The sequence below is a fragment of the Oncorhynchus clarkii genome, chromosome 10 (assembly GCF_045791955.1).
Source record: "Oncorhynchus clarkii lewisi isolate Uvic-CL-2024 chromosome 10, UVic_Ocla_1.0, whole genome shotgun sequence".
Classification (NCBI taxonomy): domain Eukaryota; kingdom Metazoa; phylum Chordata; class Actinopteri; order Salmoniformes; family Salmonidae; genus Oncorhynchus; species Oncorhynchus clarkii.
This window is the reverse complement of record NC_092156.1, coordinates 29,513,513-29,536,652: the sequence shown is the minus strand read 5'-3', so window position 1 is coordinate 29,536,652 and position 23,140 is coordinate 29,513,513. Positions and strand designations below refer to the sequence as shown.

The 23,140-nt window shown below is 42.3% G+C and overlaps 1 protein-coding gene across 8 annotated transcripts in view; it reads right to left on the bottom strand.

Annotated features, from left to right (window-relative positions):
- The window catches only part of LOC139418248 (nuclear receptor corepressor 1-like), a 126,704-nt gene that overhangs the window by 40,156 nt on the left and 63,408 nt on the right, over positions 1–23,140 (bottom strand). For all 8 annotated transcript variants that reach the window (XM_071167550.1, XM_071167553.1, XM_071167555.1 and 5 more), the window contains 3 exons: positions 9,191–9,321; positions 7,941–8,239; positions 3,465–3,545 (listed from right to left, as the gene is read on the bottom strand). In XM_071167550.1, coding sequence (XP_071023651.1) covers positions 3,465–3,545; positions 7,941–8,239; positions 9,191–9,321 — 511 coding nt within the window. The remainder of the gene's footprint in view (positions 1–3,464; positions 3,546–7,940; positions 8,240–9,190; positions 9,322–23,140) is intronic.

The following is a 23,140-nucleotide window of genomic DNA, read 5'->3' as shown; positions in this document are numbered from 1 at the left end:
TGTTGGAAGGTGAACCTTAACCTCAGTCTGAGGTCCTGAGCTCTGGAGCAGATTTTCATCAAGGATCTCTGTACTTCTTCCGTTCATCTTTCCCTCGATCCTGACTTAGACTCCCAGTCCCTGCCTCTGAAAAACATCCCCACAGCCTAATGCTGCCACCACGCTTCACCGTAGGGATGGTCCCAGGTTTCCTCCAGACGTGACGCTTGGCATTCACGCCAAAAAGTTCAATCTTGGTTTAATCAGACCAGAGAATCTTGTTTCTCATGGTCTGAGTCCTTTAGGTGCCTTTCGGCAAACTCCAAGCGGTCGATCATGTGCCTATTACTGAAGAGTGGCTTCCGTCTGGTGGTGTGCTGCAGAGATGGTTTTCCTTCTGGAAGGTTCTCCCATCTCCACAGAGGAACTCTACAGCTCTGTCAGAGTGACCATTGGGTTCTTGGTCATCTCCCTGACCAAGGACCTTCTCCCCCGACTGCACAGTTTGGCCGAGTAGCTAGCTCTAGGAAGAGTCTTGGTGGTTCCAAACTTCTTCCATTTAAGAATGATGGCGGCCACTGTGTTCTTGGGGACCTTCAATGCAGCAAATATTTAAAATTTACCACAGGTGGACTCCAATCAAGTTGTAGAAACATTTCAAGGATGATCAATGGAAACAGGATGCACTTGAGCTCAATTTAGAGTCTCATAGCAAAGGGTCTGAATACTTATGTATCTGTTTTTCATTATTAATAAATGTGCAAACATTTCTAAAAACCTGTTTTTAGCTTTGTCATTATGGGGTATTGTGTGTAGATTGATGAGGAAAAGTTTTTATTTAATCCATTTTAGAATAAGGCAGTAACGTAACAAAATGTGGAAATTGTCAAAGGGTCTGAATACTTTCCGGATGCACTGTACATGTACATAACTACCTCGTAACCCTGCACTTCGACTTGGTACGCCGTGTATATAGCCAAGTTATCGTTACTCATAGTTACATTTATTCCTTGTGTTATTATTTTTCTGTTTGTTCCTTGAGTTGTTATTTTTCAATGTTCTTTGCTATTCTTTCTACTGTGTCTTCCCCCCCCCCCCCCCCCCCCCCCCCCCTCTGCAATGCTGGGAAGGGCCCGTAAGTAAGCATGTCAGTGTTAGTCTACACCTGTTGTTTACGTAGCATGTGATACATGTTGATTTGAAAATGTGTGAATACTGTGAATGCTATATTCACCCATCTCTTAGATTATTAGAAGTAATCATATCAGCGTCTTTCCTAAAAGTTTTTGTTGTTGATATGCATTAAATTGTGTAGGACTTAATGCTGCTTTCAGACGGACTGATCCCTAATATTCGTCATGAGGCCTACCACCAGTACAGCACTACCACCTATCCTCCTTCTCACATGTACAAGCCCTGTTACATACAGCTTACATGAAGATAGGGAGAACGTGAGAAAAAAAGACAAGGGGGGGCACTCTGACCCATCCAGCAGTGGGCAAAACATAAAAAGGCTGTTGTGAAACTACGCAGAACACTGTGCCAGCATCTTAATGTACACTATTGTTAGGCAGCCCAATGAATGAAAGTGCTCCTTTCAAACATGTCAGCTTTTAAAAACTCCCCCTCTGTACTGTCTGGTCTGGAGGAGCTTCAGATTTAAGACCTTGGGTATCAGTGGCATCTCTGCTAGACCCTGTTAATTCAATCAGACTACTCTAAATTAACAGCCCTAGTCACTGTATGATTACAGTGATTCACTTTTGGCTGTGAATGTATGACCAACCAAATGATACCAATGGCAAAACAGAATACTGTATCTGGCATCAGCATTCTGCAATACAGAAAATACAGAAATGCACAGCAGAGGCAGTAACTCCGTGGGATATATAGGCTAGGTTTGTCGACTGAAGTCTATGTACGGGAAAATGTACATGGGTTGGGGGAGCATGACCAAATCATTTCCAAACCCGCAAACCCACCCAAGACAGCCTTAATTAATTCCCATTAATCCTTCTATTTACTCTCCCGTCCAATGTGCTTAGCCCCATTGGCACTCTCATGCTGCACTTCCACCTAAGACTTACCCCACACCAAAGTAATGCCAGTGTTTTCTATTAAAGTAAGCTCTAGTGTTATTGTTTCTCCATCAGGAGTGTGACACTAAAAACTTTGGGCGAGCAGAATCAACAACCTCTGCATTATCAAGAACGTTACTTTGTGAGAAGGTACTAAAGTTCACAGTTAGCCATTATTATGGAAATGACAGCTGAAAAGTACCAGTGGCCTGGCATTGGCCCCAAGGAGGAGCAGGTCCACCGGCGCCATGGCCCAGTGAGACACGGGTGCTGGTACACGTAGATGGAAACAGAAAAGTCTGAGCCTTTTAGGTAAAACACCAGGATAAATGATGGAAACTCGACATGTCTCGCCCTCTCCCTTTTTCTCCCATTGTCCATCAGAGTCTACACTGACAAAGATGGAGGAGTACTGGCCTGGCTGGAAGGTAACTATGGGTCGATGGGGTCAATCTCCCATGGACTGAGTGATGCAACTGGCGAAGGCAGAAACGCTGTTGTGTCCACTGTCAGTAACTGCATGAAATGAAAGACTCACCTCTCAAAAGTTTTGGAGATAATTTTTTGGGGGGTAAAGTCCTATAAGATCCAGAGATCTGGCAAATTGTTTTGTGAATAATAGATATGATCTTTAGGGGAAACTCAAACTGTCACACTCTGTTACTTCATACTTTGGCCTAATAGATCAGTTTTGAGCGGCACGCAGAACAGAGCCACTGCAGTTGGCTACCAGAAAAAGTATCCTCGCTCAAACCACTCCGTCTTGCTTCACCCTAAAAGCCTCCACCAGTTATGCACCCAGCCAGGCGAGTGTCAGAGTGATAGTTTATGTTGGAGCAAACTTGTTTTTGTGAGAGGTATTGACATGTTGAATGCACTGAGCTGTCTGTTTGAACTACTGGCACACAGCTCGGACACCCATGCATACCCCACAAGACATTCCACCAGAGGTCTCTTCACAAGCCCCAAGTCCAGAACAGACTATGGGAGGTGCACAGTACTACATAGAGCCAGAAATACTTGGAACTCTATTCCACATCAAGTAACTCATGCAAGCAGTAGAATCAGTATTAAACAGATAAAAATACACCTTATGGAACAGTGGGGACTGTGAAGAGACAAGCACAAACACATGCATAAGATAACATACACACACGTACACATGGATTTTGTGTGATAGTAGAGTAGTGGCCTGAGGGCACACACTTAATGTGTTGCGAATATATTGTAATGTATTTAAAATTGTATAACTGCCTTAATTTTGCTGGACCCCAGGAAGAGTAGCTGCTGCCTTGGCAGGAAGTAATGGGGATCAATAATAAATACACATTTCGAGGAGAGAGATCAAACTAGAAAGAGAGAGGGGTGAGAGAAACAGTAGGTAGAGAAATAAAACAAAAACACTACCTTTTTTGGCAACCTCCATCTCCTCCTCGGTCCAGCGAGAAGTCTCTCCGGTTTCGCCGTTCGCAGCAGCAGCTCCTCCTGCTTAAGTCACAGAGAGAGAACAGAAACCTTCATAATCAGCCCACAGAGAGAGAAAGTACAGTACCAAGCTCGTTCCGCTTCTCAGCCGTCTTGCTTCTCATGGCTGCTAATCTAATAATCAGTTTACATTCTGTGGCTCGCTGCCGAGACCTACCCCTCACGCTCTCTCTTACACTCCCTTTCTCTCATGCTCTCTCATGCTCCCTCCTATTTCCCTTCGCTCGCTCTCTCTCTCCCTCTCCCTCCCAACCCCCTCCTCCCTCTCCCCCCCCAAGGGGAGGGTCCGTGTCACCTGATCTGGCTCTAAACAGCGGAGTAGAGACGGGCCTCCCAACATCCCCCTCTTTGGGAAACGGCCTTGGACAGAGACAAAACAGACAGAGAGAACAGCCAACATATTTACCACTCATATCGCTGCTACAATGCAACAACCATTAACCACACACACACACACACACACACACACACACACACACACACACACACACACACACACAGGTGCTGATGGAGGCTGGGGCTGAGAGAGTGTGAACCTTGGCCCACCCTATTCCACTGGACCCATAGAGATTGTGTAAACATTTGGACCAATATAGCTGCAGTACGAACCCGACATTTACACAAAACATTTTTACTGAGGAGATACATTCTTACGGTTTAGACGGCTCCTAGCGAACGGTCTAGGACCACACAGACTTAAATCTACTCAAATGTTTACTGAATCACTGCTCCTGTCCCGTTCAATATGTTCGCCTAATCTTAATGCCATTCCCTCATGACCCCACCATGGCTTTTAAGATCCAGGGAGGTGGGCAGGTCATTAATCTCGGCTGGCTCTTTGAAGAGATAGGGGACCATTTTGGACTGACCCTATACAATGGACTGCTTTTGACCCGGCCCATAGGACTGGTGAGACTCTGAATGAGATCAAACTGGGTTTTAAAACACAAACACTAGGCTTGGGCAGTATACTGTACAGTGCTGCTTGAAAGTATGTGAACCCCTTGAGCAATTACAGATTTGTTTTTTTACCATGAAATCTTGATTTAAATCAGAACCAGTCTTTGTGATCTGACATTACAGGTTTATATTTACCAATACCACGTTGGTGTAGAGGAAATCATGCATGTAGCAGAAAAACAAAATTAAAAGGAATTAGTGCAGGTGCAAAAATAAGTGAACCCCAAGTTGCATTGGTTAAATCAAGTAGGTAAGTAAAATCGGGTGGGTAAATAATTGGGTACCAAATGAACCAATCAAAGAAGAGATCGTTAGGAATGAGTTTGGGCAGGACTCCGGTGTCTGTAGTTGAGTATCTGGAGCGTCAGCATTTGTGGGTTCGATTACAGGCTCAAAATGTCCAGAAACAAAGACCTTCTGAAACTCGTCAGTCTATTCTTGTTCTGGGAAATAAAGGATAGTCCATGCGAGAAAATGCCCAAAAACTGAAGATCTCATACTACTCCCTTCACAGAACAGCGCAAACTGGCTCTAACCAGAATAGAAAGAGTGGGAGGCCCCGGTGCACAACTGAAAAAGAGGACAAGTACATTAGAGTGTCTAGTTTGAGAAACAGACGCCTCACAAGTCCTCAACTGGGAGCGTCATTAAATAGTACCCGCAAAACACCAGTCTCAACGTCAACAGTGGTGCAAGGTCAACAACCTCGCCCTCAACGTGATCAAGTCAAAAGGAGATGATTGTGGACTACAGGAAAAGAAGGACTGAGTACGCCCTCATTCTCATCGACGGGGCTGGAGTGGAGCAGATTGAGAGCTTCAAGTTCCTCGGCGTCTAATTCACCAACAAACTAACATGGTCCAAGCACACCAAGACAGTCGTGAAGAGGACACTACAAAATCTATTCGCCCTCAGGAGACTGAAAACATTTGGCATGGGTCCTCAGATCCTCAAAAAGTTCTACAGCTGCACCATCGAGAGCATCCTGACGGGTTGCATCACTGCCTGGTATGGCAACTGCTCGGACTCCGGACGCAGAGGGAAGTGCGCACGGCCCAGTACATCACTGGGGCCAAGCTTCCTGCCATACAGGACCTCTATACCAGACGGTGTCAGAGGAAGGCCCTAAAAATTGTCAAAGACTCCAGCCACGCTAGTCATAGAGTGTTCTCTCTGCTACCGCAAGGCAAGTGGTACCGGAGTGCCGAGTCTAGGTCCAAGAGGCTTCTAAACAGCTTCTACCCCCAAGCCATAAGACTCCTGAACAGCTAATCAAATGGCTACCGAGACTATTTACATTGTCTCTCTCTCCCCCCCCACCACACACACACGATGCTGCTATTCTGTTATTATCTATGCATAGCCACTTTAATAACTCCACCTACATGTACATAATTACCTCAATTACCTCGACACCGGTGCCCCCGCTCATTGACTCTGTACCGGTACCCCCTGTATATAGCCCCGCTATTGTTATTTACTGCTGCTCTTTAATTATTTGATATTCTTATCTTACTTATTTTTAAAGGTATTTTCTTAACTGCTTTGTTGGTTAAGGGCTTTTTCCTTCATCTTGTTCAACTGTTACCATGCACCTGCAAAAAAGATTGCTCGCATGTGCAAGTGCTTTTTGAATTTTGGTTAAGGGCTTGTCTACTACACCTGTTGTATTTGGCGCATGTGAAAAATAAAATTAGATTTGAACCGAAATGCAATTCATGGGAGGGTTGCTAGGAAGAAGCCTCTGCTGTCAAAAAAATAACCAAAATGCCCATCTTAACTTTGCCAGAGACCACCTGGACAAACCTGAAGGTTTCTGGAAGTCCATTCTCTGAACCGATGAGTCCAAAATTAACCTTTTTGGTCACAATCATCCCCTCCTGGATTCTAGAGCCTTGCTGTCTAATATTTGTTTTGTGCCTGCAGCAAACTATGAGTAACATTTTTTTGTTTCTTGTATAACTTTGAGCTGGGATGTCTGTCCTGCAAATAATTTCAGTCAGAAACCATATAAATGTTTTGCAATATGCTCGTTAGCATTCTCTATGGGATTTTACATGTACTTGTTAAAGGCTAACCTTTGGATTTCAAAGGCTCAGTGGGGTTTGAAAATAGCACTCCTTTGTGTTCAGTGGTGGTATTACCAAATATCCCGGGATGGCAAAAGATAAAGGTATGACTATCTGGATACCGCCCAAGCCTAACACACACAAAACCAGCACGGAGGCTGTGAATCAGCAGAGGAGAAGAGAGGAGACAAGCAGTCTGCTCAGCAGTCAGTCATTTCAGAAGATTGAACTTAAAATGGTCCTATGCAAATCCCTGACGCACCAGGGCCAAGAGGGGACAAGGGGTTGACAAACTGCACCTTATTTCCCAGTCTGACTTAAAAAAGGACAGCACAACATGTAGGTTTTGGTCAGTACAGAAATTAGCCATAAAGACGAAATTACTTAAAATAATACAACTTGATTTTACATCCTTGGATGGATATTCACCTTTCTGAGATGGATAATCAATTATTCCATTCAAATTTTACAAGGATGTAGCTTAAATTCACCTTTCTAAAACACTTTTGTGTTTGCTTGAATGCTCTGGTCAGAGACCTGAGCCTGCACTGTCTTGACGTTCCTCACACAAACATCAAAAGAAGCTCTCAGAGCAGCACAAGGACAAATTAAGTGGTTCGGCTGAGATACAGCTGTGAGGAGCCATGACAACAGGTCCACCCCAGACACCACACTATTGCCATTGTGATGATGGCTAGGGTATAGGCTAAACAGACTGAACCCCTGGCTAGGTTACAGAAGTGAGACAGTCTGTTATGGCATTGTGTTGAGGAGCAAAACATCAAAAAGAAAATCAACCTGAACCTGGTGAACCAGGGACCTATTCAGTGCGGTGACATGATAGAAATATAGCTAATGAATAGAACTGACTCCAGTTGTTAACTGCCCACCCTGTCACGTGTGTGTAAAGGTACCTGGGGTTAATTATATAGTATGTGGTGTTTTTCTTGAAGCAAGAGGTGTTTCAGCTCAGCTGTATGACCATTGGGACTTATTTAGGCAAGTTGTGCCGTCCTCTTCTATAGCTGGGACCTATAAAAGCATCCTCACAATGCTATTATATTTCAGGGCCTTTCCAGGAAAAAAACAGTTGATCTCTCACATAAGATAATTATGAAGCCACAGTTCACTCCCCACACACTTGTTCAAACCTCCATAGCTGAGGAGCAATACCGCGAGTTGACAGGAGTTGAGACTTATTATCTACTCAGTCCCATTGTCACAAATACAACATAACCACAAAACTAGTAAACCACCTTAGTAAGCATAAAAGTCTTTTTTTTTTAGATGCATCTTGGTAAACATTTTTTTTCTTCTTCCAGGGGATGGTAGTGGGGTACTAAAAGCATAGAATAGCTGAGGTGCTTACCTCCTCTGTTAGGGTCCATGGGGGGCTCACCCGGTGCAGATTTGGTGGGCTCTCTCACAGCCTTCTGGGTAGTAGGCTCAGGTTTGGAAGGCTGAGGGGGCTCGGAGGGCAAGAGAGGCTCGGGTGGCGGTGGCTCCTCGGCAGCCACAGAGGCAGCCTCATTGGCCATAGAGCGCGTGGTGATCCTTCCCTTGCGTCGGCCCTGGCTGTTGGCGGTCTTCCTGCCACGTGGCGTGCTCTGCTCCTTACCGTCCTCGTCCTCCCCGCCGTCACACTTGTCTTTGTCTTTTCCGATGTCCCTGGAGGACACAAGAGAAGGGATTGTTTTATTTTATTCAACTCAACTCTTTATTCAACTCTAATTAATTTTGAGATGGAGAAGGGATTAGAAGAATTGAGGAAAAGCGAAATGAAAAAGAGCTACTGACTCTTAAGAGGAGAGCCCGGCAGACATCTTGACCCCAGGACTCTGATCCATTAGCCAGATAACTCCCTGCCTTTTTACCCAGCTGGATCAGTGGGCAGCAGTTAGTCATGACTCATGTGTCCTAACCAACCATCAAATGAGAAATGCAAGTGCCTGTAAATTCCACAATGGACATTTTCATAAACTGTACAAGCCTATTATTTGCATAGCTAAATGCTTAGGAAAATCTAAATAATAGTCCAATCTATATAATAATAATAATTACAACAACAAAAAAACATTTATTTTTTTATAGGCACTTGCATTTCTCATTTGATGGTTGGTTAGGACACATGAGTCATGACTAACTGCTGCCCACTGATCCAGCTGGGTAAAAAGGCAGGGAGTTATCTGGCTAATGGATCAGAGTCCTGGGGTCGAGATGTCTGCCGGGCTCTCCTCTTAAGAGTCAGTAGCTCTTTTTCATTTCGCTTTTCCTCAATTCTTCTAAACCCTTGATCTCAAAATTAACTGGAGTAGAACATCCGAAGGAGAGAGGACAGGAGTAATCGATGGAACATTGAAAGCAGTCGGGTGGTGAGGTCAGCCTGGCCATCACCCCAGAGAAGGGCAGTGGTTCTCTCCCACTCTATGGCCTGATATACAACACATCTATGAGGGCTCCAGAATTCCTGTCACCTCAACTGAAGGTAAACATTTACTGGGAGGTACAGATTCTCAGAGGTGGATCGGGCCAGAGGGTGACTATATCCAGGACTAAAAGCTGTACCTGTGGGAAACCCATGCAAAAGTGTATACGCACACAGAGCTATTCAAAACTCACCTGGAGTCCTCCTTTTCATCTTTCTCTTCCTCTTCCTTATTCTGCTCGTCCTCTTTTTTCTCTGACTTCTCCAACTTGTCCTCTTCAGGTTTATCGTCTGACTTTTCTTCTTGTGAGGATCGTGTTATTTGCTAGAAAAAAAACAAGGATACATTTTTTAAATTACTATTTTTTAAATGTATACATGGCAACTCTTCACCAGAGTCATCAAATAGGAAGATTCTCTAATCTCTCATGATGCCAGACAGAGAGCACTCTAGTCTATTCAAGTTCATCATGATGACGCAGTTCAATCTGGGCCAGAAAGTTTACAAAAAGGCAGCCCACTGCTCATTAATGTCTAGTTTTAAAAGTCTGGCCATGTTTGAATTCCTATTTAGTGACCGAGTGAGTGAAGTTAATGAGGCACACAGCTAAAACAGCTCGCCATGACCCACTTTCCTTTTAAGGCAACATAATAGTGGTGCGCTAGAACAACACCCTTTAGGAAAGAAAAGGATTCAGGATGAAAAATAAGTGACACCGTAAAAAATACCAAATGATGGGAACTGATTATGTTTCAATACATGTGTATTTCTGTAACATGGCTAAAACACCTTTCTCCTACACATTGCCTGTGTGACTAGTTAACTTCTCGGGAAGGTATGGTCCACTTTGCACGTCTCACAGAGAACTAAGAAGATCAGAAGTACCAATGCATACACAATCTTCAGTATTATCTAGAAGCCATATGTTGCCATGTTGACCAGTGTTAAATGTAAATGACCAATGAGTCGGTATAGGTGTTTTTGCACTTGACCAATGAGAATGAGACCAATGAACACGTGCAAGTTGACAGTAGGAGGTGTAAAACTTGTCTTGGCATAGTGTTTCAGCTGAGCACAATCCTTCCATTGGGATGTAAATTAAAGACTTGAATTGGATTCAAGCATTTGTTCTCAATATCTTCATTACCATTCACAAAGCAATAAACTGACGGACCTACAAATCACAGCATGAATCTTAGAGCGACCTACGGTTTATTTCAGATATGATATACCATTTCATGGCCTATTAATGCACTCTCCAGCCAAGCGAAGCCACAAATCAAACAGCAGTTACATCTCTTTACTGTTGCAGCAATCACCCAAACTCAATGTCTGACCCCTTACACATTCAGAAGCCTGCTAAAAGTTCACTGAGTGGTCTGCTGCTTAATTCTTCAGACTAAAGAGAGAACAGACAGACTGTCCCACAAACTGAACAACAGTACTATGTCATAATGTGACGAGCTAGCCTAACTGCCCTAGGGTTATTCCCCCATTTACCAGGCAGTCCAATATCCTCAAAGCTAACCAAATAAGAAAAGAAAGGGAACCAGGAGTGGAGTTTAACAGCCTGGTCATGCACCCAGTGTCAATAAGATGACTATGGCTTCCTTTGATGATCTTCACATGGAGAGGGTGTCCACAGGATCATGCCACACACACACACACACACAGACCATAAGTACAATACATGCGATTGTTCCCCCTGGATTCAGCTGGTGTAGAAAATCAAAGGCCTCACATGACAACTAAATGAAGAGAATTACAGTGAAAGATGGGGTGAGTGATAGGGTGTCCTGAACCCACAACCACCCCAACCCATCTTAGAAAAATCAGAGTTCATATACGCAATCATTCAAGTCATTATGATTGCCCATGACAATTAGTAATCACATTAGCTTACAGCAAGAATGCAGATACTATACAAACCAAGATTTACTTTTGCAGCCACCAATCAATATAAAGCTTTTGGCGGATGCACCAATGATGAAAAGGATCTTAATGTTGCATTTTGTATAAAAATATTAAGTACACAATTATATACAGGATCAGTCAAAAGTTACTCATTCACCTACTCGTTCAAAGGGTTTTCGTTATTTTTATTTTTTTTACAATTTTGTACATTGTAGAATTATAGTGAAGACATCAAAACTACAAAATAACAGATATGGAATCATGTAGTAAACAAAAAAAGTGTTAAATCAAAAATATGTAATATTTTTGATTCTTCAAAGTAGCAACCCTTTGCCTTGATGAAAGCTTTGTACACTCGTTGCATTCTCTCAAGTAGCTTCACCTGGAATGCTTTTCCAACAGTCTTGAAGGAGTTCCAATTTAAGCAGAGCACTTGTTGGTTGCTTTTCCTTCACTCTGCGGTCCAACTCATCCCAAACCATCTCAATTGGGTTGAGGTCATCTGATGCAGCATTCCATCACTCTTCTTGGTCAAATAGCCTTTACACGGCCTGGAGGTGTGTTGGGTCATTGTCCTGTTGAAAAACAAATGATAGTTGGACGGAGCGCACACCACATGGGATGGCGTTTTCTGCAGAATGCTGTGGTAGCCATGCTGGTTAAGCGTGCCTTGAATTCTGAATAAATCACTGAGTGTCGCCGGCAAAGCACCCCCACACCACCTCCATGCTTCATGGTGGGAACCACACATACGAAGAGCATCCGTTCACCTACTTTGCATCTCACAAAGACACAGCAGTTGAACGCAACAGATTTCCACCAGTCTAATGTCCATTGCTAGTGTTTCTTGGCCCAAGCAAGTCTTTTCTTCTTACTGGTGTTTTTAGTAGTGTTTTCTTTGCAGCAATTTGACCATGAAGGCCTGATTCACCCAGTCTCCTCTGAACAGTTGATGTGTTTGTTACCTGAACTCTGTGAGCTGCAATCTGAGGTGCAGTTACTTGCCGATTTCTGAGGCTGGTAACTCTAATGAACTTATCCTCTGCAGCAGAAGTAACGCTGGGTCTTCCTTTCCTGTGGCGGTCCTCATGAGAGCCAGTTCCATCATAGCGTTTGATGGTTTTTGCGACTGATCTTGAAGATTTGTTCAAAGTTCTTGACATTTTCCGGATTGACTGAACTTCATGCCTTAAGTAATGGACTATCATTTCTCTTTGCTTATTTGAGCTGTTCTTGTCATAATAAGAACCTGGTATTGTACCAAATAGGGTTATATTGTCTGTATACCAACCATACCTTGTCACAACACAACTGAATGGCTCAAATGCATTAAGGAAAGAAATTCCACAAATTAACTTTTAATAATGCACACTTGTTAATTGAAATGCAATTTTTGGGTTAATACATGATTCAATATGTGTTTTTTCATAGTTTTGATGTCTTCAATATTATTCTACAATGTCGAAAATAGTCAAACTAAAAAAAAATCCTAGAATGACTAGGTGTGTCCAAACTTGACTGGTAAAGTATATCCACATAGTGAATGTTCATAACACATAAGCATACATTACATACATATTTACCAGTAATAGTTTAGAATGTATTCACTAAAAGCAGTAGATACTAGATAGCAGAACCCCTAGGTCAGATACAGGTCTGAAGACAAGTCCCACAGAGTGATTGAGAATAGAGCAACATTCTTTATTATCATTGCTGGCGCAAAACACCACAGACTACCTCCCTCCTCTGCCTGTTCCACGAAAGTACTGTGCTGGAACAAGTCTGGCTATGCCAAGCCAAACATCCCATGCTGGTACCGGATGGGGCCAAGGAATTTCAAAACTCAGTGGTGAGGCAGAGGGGGAATGAGGCAGAGAAGATAAAAGGAGAGCGAGCAAGAGTGAACGAGAACAAGAGAGAAATAGTAGACACAGGGAGAAAGGCAGAGAAGATAAGTAGATTATTTAAAAAGCATGAAGAGGGACAAGGATGAATTTGAATGCATGAAGACAGACAGTGGTGGGCTCGATCTACAGACAGATCAGAGAGACCATTTGGCCAAGTAGACATGGGTCGTGTTCAGCAAAAAAACTGAAAACATTTAGCAACAACACAAATCTGTGTTCCTTTTGGAGACGTTCAGGTAATACCACTTGTGAAACTCCATTTAAAAAGGTTTCTGTACCACAGTTATTCCTCCACACTAGAGCAGTCCTGGTGGGGTCAGGGATCACGTGTGTTTATTTTGGAGGCCATCTGGGCACCATGATGGCATTCCTGTCTTCTCTCCCCATTCTGCTCAAGTGCTTCCACACCACTGATGTTCTCCAAATCGTAATGGAGCCCTGTTTGCCAGTTTTTTTAGACTGTGTTTTCCCCCCCTGACCTGGTCTGAGTTTTAATTTCTCCCCTCTCTCGCCTTCTTTTCACTGGTTCCCTAGTGCTGTTTGAGTAAGGAAATGACAACCACAAGATCATCTTTTCCTAACCTGGAGTTTAAATGGGGCATCAGAGAGATCTTTGAAACACACACACTGTTAACTTCTCTAGGGTAGGGGAGAGCATTTTGAATTTTGGATGAAAAGCGTGCCCAAATTAAATTGCCTTCTACTCAGGCCCAGAAGATAGGATACGCATATAATTAGTAGATTTGGATAGAAAACATTCTAAAGTTTCCAAAACTGTTAAAATAATGTCTGAGTATAACAGAACTGATTTGGCAGGCGAAAACCTGAGAAAAATCCATTCAGGAAGCTGGATTTTTTTATTTGTTTTTATTTTTCTATTCAATGCCATTACAGTATCCATCGACTTAGGACTCAAATTGCAGTTCCTATGCCTTCCACTAGATGTCAACAGTCTCTAGAAATTGTTTCAGGCTTGTATTCTGAAAAATTAGGGAGTAAGAGTAGTCTGAATGAGTGGACCCTGCCGTGTCACAGAGATTTTTCATGCGCAAGACCGAGAGTGTGCCTTTCTTGTTTACCTTTTATATTGACAACGTTATTGTCCGGTTGAAATATTATCCATTATTTTGGCTAAAAACAACCTGAGGATTGAATATAAACATCGTTTGACATGTTTCTATGAACTTTACGGATACAATTTGGATTTTTTGTCTGCCTGTTGTGACTGCGTTGGAGCCTGTGGATTACTGAAGAAAACGATCGAACAAAGGGGAGGTTTTCAGATATAAAGCGAGAATTTATCGAACAAAAGGAACATTTATTGAATAAATTAATGTCTTCTGAGTGCAATCATATGAAGATCATCAAAGGTAAGTGATTACTTTTATCTCTATTTTTGACTTGTGTAACTCTTCTACTTGGCTGGTTACTGTTTGTAATTATTTGTCTGCTGGGCTATGGTATGCTTTCGTATTTTTTTTAAATCTGACACCGTGGTTGGATTCACAAGAAGTTCATCTTTAAACCTATGTAAAATAGTTGTATCTTTTCTGAATTTTTGTAATGAGTATTTCTGTATTTGAATTTGGTGCTCTGCATTCTCACTGGATATTGGCCAGAGAGGTTAACAACCTTCAATGAGAAAAGGGAGTAGAATAGACCGTTTGAAAATACCCAACTACTATCTACCGCTAGCTATTCAACCTACCCATCTACCTACAATTCAGTTTGGTATGACCTTCAACTCAAATGAGGGGGGGGAACTTAACCCTTTCAGAAAACACTCTTGTACAATTAAGTCAGAATTGGTTTCCTCTCCAAGAGAGCAAAGAAAAACAGAACAAACTTTACAGAAAATACTTATCTACCGCAAGCCATCTAACCCACCTACCTACAGTTCAGTTTGACCTTTTACAATCCAATGATCCAATAGGCTAATCCAATTAGATAACAAACTTACTAGAATGTCTGTCCTCCACTGGACTCCAGGCCTGGGTTCAAATACTCTGTGCTTTATTGAGCTTGCAAAACAGCAAAACCCATCCACATGGCACTCCAGGTGGGCTAGATCAAACAAGTATTTGAAAGACTCAAATAGCATTTGAACACCGGTCTAACTCAAAAACAGTGGATCGTCCACTCTCCCCCTGCATGTCATGATCCAGGTCACTGTGCCAAGTAGGCACCTGGTCAGGCGCTGAAGGCAAGGTTTGGCTCTCTTGGCGTCGCTACAGAAAGCTAATGGGTTCTGCTTGACTGCTGCTAGATAAATATTCACTGCCAAGTGATTACAAAGAAGAAAAGAAGAAGGGAGGGAAACCACTTCTTGCCATTGCATGTCCAACAGAAGCAGGCATTATTGAGAGTAGTGTAAAAAAAAAAAAAAGTGGTGGGAATAGCGCTGACTGATTTCCCTACAATTACATTCCTTAATTTCTTCTCCTGCCGTCTGTGTGAAAGTCTGCCACCTGCTGTAGACTAGAGTAACATCTGTGTGGCTTATAGTGTGGGTAGTAATTCCCATGTAACCTGCATGTGGACTTGGTTACAGCCCAGTGAACTGAACTCCTCTAGGTCACCTTTGACTCCATGACACACACGCCCTTAGGCCCTGGAGGCCATGGCTGGAGGAGAAGGTCAGCAGGCTCTGTCACCTCATAAAATAACAGCTATTCCAGTCCGGATCCATTTCAACATCCCGCATGGCAATACAAGCAGCCAAGCAGAGGAATACACAACGGGTCTGGTGGATAGACAGACATTTTGGAAATACAAGTGTAATGGTGTATACCTTTTGTGAATGCTTTTCTTCAGTGTTTTCAATCACTTGTAATCACTTGTAATGCAATAACTATGAGGTGCTAACTACTAACACAGGTCAATATAAAATATATAAAACAGATCCATGCGACATCCATATAGCAGAGTATGAGGAAAATATTAGATTTCACAACAACAAAAAAGTCCATTGCAGGGGTATTTAAAAGTAGAGAGTTAACTAAGTGGGGGGGCATGCCATCCTTGTGCCCTTCATTTCAGCTGGTTACTAGGTCAGCCCTGAACATGATGAATGATTTATTTTTAATTTGCACAATTTTTATTTTTTAACTATTTTTGCTTTGTCATTATTGGGTGTTGTGTGTAGATTGACAAGGATTATTATTTTAATTTTTTGAATAAGGCTGTAACATAACAAAATGTGGAAAAAGTCAAGGGGTCTGAATACTTTCTGAATGCACTGTATATATATTTTTTTTTCTCTCTCGAATGTCAGATCTGGGCCAAAAGACAGTTTTTATATATTTTTTTAAAGAGAACACACCTGTGTCTCGTTACAGAAGCCCAAATTTGATATTCTCTCCATTTGATATACGACTTGGCCTATTAAGCCACTCCCTTCAGTTGAATGCATGCTACATTTCTGCTGCCGCGATATTTCTTGATCAAACTAATGAATCTAACAGTTCTAGGTTCAGAAAGTTAAGTTGTTTTTGAATAACCGCAAAACATGGGAGGCCTAAGGTAATGAGAGAGAGATTTTATATCTTGCTATTGTTTCTTCTAATGAGAAATTTGAACAAACCTTACAGCTGAGCAAAGCATTGTAAGACTGAAAGGACGCATGCATAAGTCCCCCCATTGCTGTTGCGAACCAAACTAGAAAAAACCTAATACTACTAACTGAAATATCATTAAATCAAAGTTAAATTAAGACAATTTAAAGTTATGAACAGTTGTGGAAAAAGTACCCAATTGTCATACTTAAAAAAGTAAAGATATCTTTAACTTCTTGGTGTTAGGGGGCAGTATTTTAATTTTTGGAAGAAAAAAACGTTTCCGTTTTAAACGGGATATTTAGTCAGGAAAATATGCTAGAATATGCATATAATTGACAGCTTTGGATAGAAAACACTCCAACGTTTCCAAAACTGTAAAGATATTGTCTGAGTATAACAGAACTGATGTTGCAGGCAAAAGACTGAGAAAAATCCAATCCGGAAGTGCCCCAGGTTTCGAAAGCGCTGCGTTCCAATGATTCCCTATTCAGCGGTGAATGTACCATCAACGAGCTTACGCTTTCTACGTATTCCCCAAGGTGTCTACAGCATTGTGACGTAGTTTTACGCATTTCTGTTGAAGAATAGCCATAGGCGGCCACATTGCGTAAGTGGTCACATGGTGGCTCCGAGAGAGATTCTTGCGTAAAATACAGAGGTAGCTATTATTCCAATCGGTCCAAGTGAAAAACGAATTGTCCCAACGGATATATTATCGAATAGATATTAGAAAAACACCTTGAGGAAGGATTCTAAACAACTTTTTCCATGTTTCTGTCGATATTATGGAGCTAATTTGGAATATTTTTCGGAGTTGTGGTGACCGCAATTTCGGGCGATTTCTCAGCCAAACGTGAAGAACAAACGGAGCTATTTCGCCTACAAAAATAATATTTTGGGAAAAAATGAAATTTGGCTGTCTACCTGGGAGTCTCGTGAGTGAAAACATCTGAAGTTCATCAAAGGTAAACGATTGAATTTGATTGCTTTTCTGATTTCCGTGACAAGGTTGCCTGCTGCTAGCAAGGCATAATGCTATGCTAGGCTATGATAAACTTACACAAATGCTTGTCTAGCGTTGTCTGTAAAGCATATTTTGAAAATCTGAGATGACAGGGTGATTAACAAAAGGCTAAGCATGTGTTCCAATATATTTCACTTGTGATTTTCATGAATAGGAAGATTTTCTAGTAAGATTTATGTCCGTTGCGTTATGCTAATTAGTGTCAGATGATGACAACGGTCCCGTTCACGGGATGGGGTGTCACTACAGGTTAATAGAAAATGACTCAAGTAAAAGTCACCCAGTAAAATCCTACTTGAGTAAAAGTCTTTGGTTTTAAATATACTGTATCAAAAGTAAACTTAATTGCTAAAATACACTTAAGTATGAAAAGTATAAATCATGTCAAATTCCTTATATTAAGCACACCAGACAGCACCTTTTTATTTATTTTTTACAAATAGCTCGCACCACATGAAAGATGGCGCCAAAAGAGATGGTCGCTTCGAGTCCTGAAGAAACTATGCTGTATTTGGTTCTTTATGTATTATTTTCTTACCTTGTTACCCCAGGAAATCTTAAGTCTTATTACATACAGCCGGGATTACCTATTGGATATAAGAATGACGTTAATTTACCAACACAACGACCAGGAATTACGACTCTCCCGAAGTGGATCCCGTTTGGACCACCACCCAGGACAATGGATCTAATCCCAGAAGCCGACCCAAAACAACGGCGCCGCAGAAGGGGCAGATGGAGCGGCCTCCTGGTTAGGCTCCATAGACGTGCACATCTCCCACCACTCCAGAGTATACTACACACCAATGTCCTATCTCTTGACAACAAGGTAGACAAAATTGGTTGCCATCCAGAGATTGAAATATGGCTCTCTCGGGATATGTTGTCAGAATCGGTTCAGCCACCAGACGTATCCATGCATTGCACCAACAGAGACACACACCTCTCTGGGAAGAGGAATGGCAGGGGTGTATGCTTCATGATTAATGACTCATGGTGTAATCATATCAACATACAGGAACTCAAGTCCTTCTGCTCACTCAACCTAGAATTCCTTACAATCAAATGCCAGCCATATTACCTCCCAAGAGAATTCTCGTCAGTAATCATCACAGATGTGTACATTCCTCCTCAAGCAGACGCCAAAACGGCCCTCAAGAAACTTCACTGGACTCCATGTAAAATGGAAACCATATATCCTGAGGCTGCATTTATTGTAGCTGGGGATTTTAACAAAGCAAATTTGAAAACAAGGCTACCTAAATTCTAATCAGCATACTGATTGCAGTATTCGCGGGAGTAACACTCGATCACTGCTATTCTAACTTCCGCGATGCATACAAAGCACTCACCCACCCACCCACCCTTCGGTAAATCCGACCACGACACCATCTTGCGCCTACCGTCTTATAGGCAGAAACTCAAACAGGATGTACCAGTGACAAGAACTATTCAACGCTGGTTTGACTAATCGGAATCCACGCTTCAAGATTGTTTTGATCATGCGGACTGGGATATGCTCCGGTCAGCCTCAGAGAACAACATCGATCTATATGCTGACTCAGTGAGTCAGTTTATAAGGAAGTGCATTGGGAATGTTGTACCCACTGTGACTATTAAAACCTACCCTAACCAGAAACCGTGGATGGACGCCGGCATTCGCGCAATAATGAAAGCGTGAACCACCACATTTAACCATGGAAAGAGGTCTGGGAACATGGCTGAAAATAAACAGTGTAGTTATTCCCTCTGCAAGGCAATCAAACAAACGAAATGCAGGTACAGGGACAAAATGGGGTCGCAATTCAGACACAAGACATATGTGGCAGGGTCTACAGGAAATCACGGACTACAAAAAGAAAAACAGCCACGTCACGGACACAGATGTCATGCTTCCAAACAAACTAAACGCCCTCTTTGCCCGCTTTGAGGATAATACAGTGCCACCGTCGCGGCCCCGCTAACAAGGATTGCTCCCCTCCCTCCTCCGGGACCTCCGTGAGTAAAACGTTTAAAAGTGTCAACCCTCGCAAGGCTGCTGGCCCAGACGGCATCCCTAGCCGCGTACTCAGAGCATGCACAGACCATGGCTGGTGTGTTTACGGACATATTCAGGCACTCCCTATACCAGTCTGCTGTCCCCACATTTCAAGATGGCCACCATTGTTCCTGTACCCAAGAAGGCAAAGATAACTGAACTAAACAATGCAAATCGCCATCACACTGCACTATCCCATCTGGACAAGAGGAATACCTATGTAAGAATGCTGTTCATCGACTACAGCTCAGCATTTAACACCATAGTGCCCTCCAAGTTCGTCATCAAGCTGGAGGCCCTGGGTCTCAACCCCGTCCTGCGCAATTGGGTCCTGGACTTTGGTGGGCTGTCCCCAGGTGATGATGGTAGGAAACAACATCTCCACATCGCTGACCCTCAACATTGGGGCCTCACAAGGGTGCGTGCTCAGCCCCCTCCTGTACTCCCAGTTCACCCACGACTTCATGGCCATGCATGCCTCCAACTCAATCATCAAGTTTGCAGACAACAGTAGAGGGCTTGATTAGCAACAACGAGACAGCCTACAGACAGGAGATGAGGGCACACGGAGTGTGGTGTCAGGAAAACAACCTCTCACTCAACGTCAAGAAAACAAAAGGAGATGATAGTGGACTTCAGGAAAGAGCAGAGGGAGCACCCCCCTATTCACACCCGAGGGACAGCAGTGTTGAAGGTGGATAGTTAAGTTCCTCTGTGTACACGTCACGGACAAACTGAAATTGTCCACCCACACATACAGTGTGGTGAAGGCGCAACAGCGCCTCTTCAACCTCAGGAGGCTGAAGAAATTTGGCTTGTCACCTAAAACACTCAAACTTTTACAGATGCACAAATCGAGAGCATCCTGTCGGGCTGCTTCACAGCCTGGTACGACAACTGCGCCGCCCTCAACCGCAAGGCTCTTGTGCGGTCTGCACAAAGCATCACCGTGGGCAAATTATCTGCCCTCCATCCAGAAGGCGAGGTCAGTACAGGTGCATCAAAGCTGGGACCGAGAGACTGAAAAACAGCTTCTATCTCAAGGCCATCAGACTGCTAAACAGCAATCACTAACTCAGAGAGGCTGCTGCCTACATTGAGACCCAATCACTGGCCACCTTAAATGGATCACTAGTCACTTTAAACAATGCCATTTTAAATAAAGCCACTTTAATAATGTTTACATATCTTACATTAGTGATATGCATATAACACCATTATTTCACCTTGCCTATGCTGCTCGGTCATCCACATATTTATATTCTCATTCACCCCTTTAGACTTGTGAGTACTATGTAGTTGTTGGGAAATTGTTAGATATTACTGCACTGCCGGAACTAGAAGCATTTCGCTACACTTGCATTAACCTCTCTGCGCACGGAACCAGCTAGTGGGCTGAAATTCCATAACATACGGTGATCGCTACATAAAAAGTCATATTAAACATTCATGAAAATACAAGTGTCTCACCTGTATCAAAAGCCTAGAATATTGTCAATCCAACTGCGTTGTCAGATTCAAAAAAGGATTTACTGCGAAAGAATACGATGCGATTATCTGAGCATAGAGTTCCATAAAAAACAACTATTTCAACCAGCACAGGCGCAACAAAATCACAAACTGCAATAAAATAAATAGTTTACCTTTGACGATCTTCATCTGTTTGCAATTCCAATGCTCATTGTTACACAATGAATGATCTTTTGTTTGATAAAATCAGTTTTTATAGCCTAACACGAAGCATTTTGTGAACCGCTTGTGTAGTGAATTCCGTCTCATTCCATTTTCGACGACACATTCCAGGTAAATCACCCATACAGAACGTGACTTCTCCAGTCATGTTTGGTTTCACTGCAATCAACTGGTTTGTTTGTAACACAATCAAACCTGATGGGCCATTTCGCGGGACGTATTGACTGAAAGAAACCGATTTGAAGACAACAAGTAATGACATCATTGTGCACCAATGATTTGCCCGCTGTTTCGTTGATTGACTGTCTTTTAACCCAATGACCACTGATCGTCTTGAAATCTAGCTGGGTAGATAGCCAATGAGCTGAGCTAAACGGCAATACGCCATGTTTATGTGTTGCAAGACCAACCCATGTAGTAAGCTCCAGCGTAAAAAGAGTCATGCGCTATTGCATTTTCATACCGGAAGGAGAAACACATTACGCATTGCATTGTTTGGTGAACGCGCAGATTCAGCTGTTTATATATATCAATCATTATGGCGACTAAGTCAAGTCTAGATATACACACAACTTTAGAATAAATTGATTGGGAAGGTGAGACAGAGATTGTTGTAGGACGCTTCATTTAGCGATTGTGGAAGAATATTTTTTGAACGGGAGAGGACATCGTTTTGGACTGGTAAGGTCTTATCAAGCTAATGCCCTTGTTTGAAATTAATAATATAAAATATTGTGATTTATTTATTTATTTTAGAAGCAATATATAAACATTTAATGTCATGAAATGTGAGATGCTTGTGTCTGCTGCCCCACCCCCCAACCCATATGAAATAGCCTATTTGAGGCTGTTGAGCAGAGGGCAGGACCACATCAATGGCCAAAGTGAAATGGAGACAGTAGATACAGCTGGTCTGTTGTAATATAATAAAGACAGTAGATCTAGCTGGTCTGTCATAATATAATAGAGACAGTAGATCTAGCTGAAATGCCATAATATAAAAGAAACAGTAGATCTAGCAGGTAATAATAATATAATATATTCAACCTTCAACTCTATATATATATATCTGTTTATTATACCTGTTGATACAGGGCTCCTATGTGAAACTATTCTAACTGAACATTTTCTTTCACAGTGACACTGACTCCGAATGGGAGTCTTATCCGGTGTCCTGTGTGAATTTAAGTATGCTCTCTCTTATTCTCTCTTTCTCTCGGAGGACCTGAGCCCTAGGACAATGCGTCAGGACTACCTGGCATGATGACTCCTTGCTGTCCCCAGTCCACCTGGCCTTGCCGCTGTTCCAGTTTCAACTATTCTGCCTGCGGCTATGGAACCCTAAACTGTTAATTTTTACTCGAGGTGCTGTCCTGTTGCACCCTCTACAACCACTGTGATCTCCACCCGGCACAGCCAGAAGAGGACTGGCCACTATTCATAGCCTGGTTCCTCTCTAGGTTTCTTCCTAGGTTTTTGCCCCTCTAGGGAGTTTTTCCTAGCCACCGTGCTTCTACACCTGCATTGCTTGCTGTTTGTGGTTTTAGGCTGGGGCTATATAAATATATTTGATTTGATAGAGGACTGAGGGTCTTCCAAATATTGAAAGTGTGTAAATAGTTACATGTTATTTTGTAAATGTATATCTTTTTTCATATTTTTTAATATTTTTTAATCAATAATTATTATTTTTATATATATATTATTTTTTACATTTATTTTTCAAAAAAAATTTTTTGGGGGAGGGGGTGTGTGTGTTAGAATACCATTGTGGTATTTTGTATATAGTTATTTGTTTCAAAATGTATATCTTCACCAATTTGGCCACATTTGGGCAACTTGTGTGGGACACCTGGGTGACTTCATGATAAATGTCATGTAGCACACTCATTTTGGAAATTATCATTCTGAAACTTTGCACAAGTACTGTTGCCCTCTTATATTTTTCACTGAAATTGTCCCCATCATCCTATCTGAATGTTTGTTTTATCTTGTTCATTTTAAAGATGAT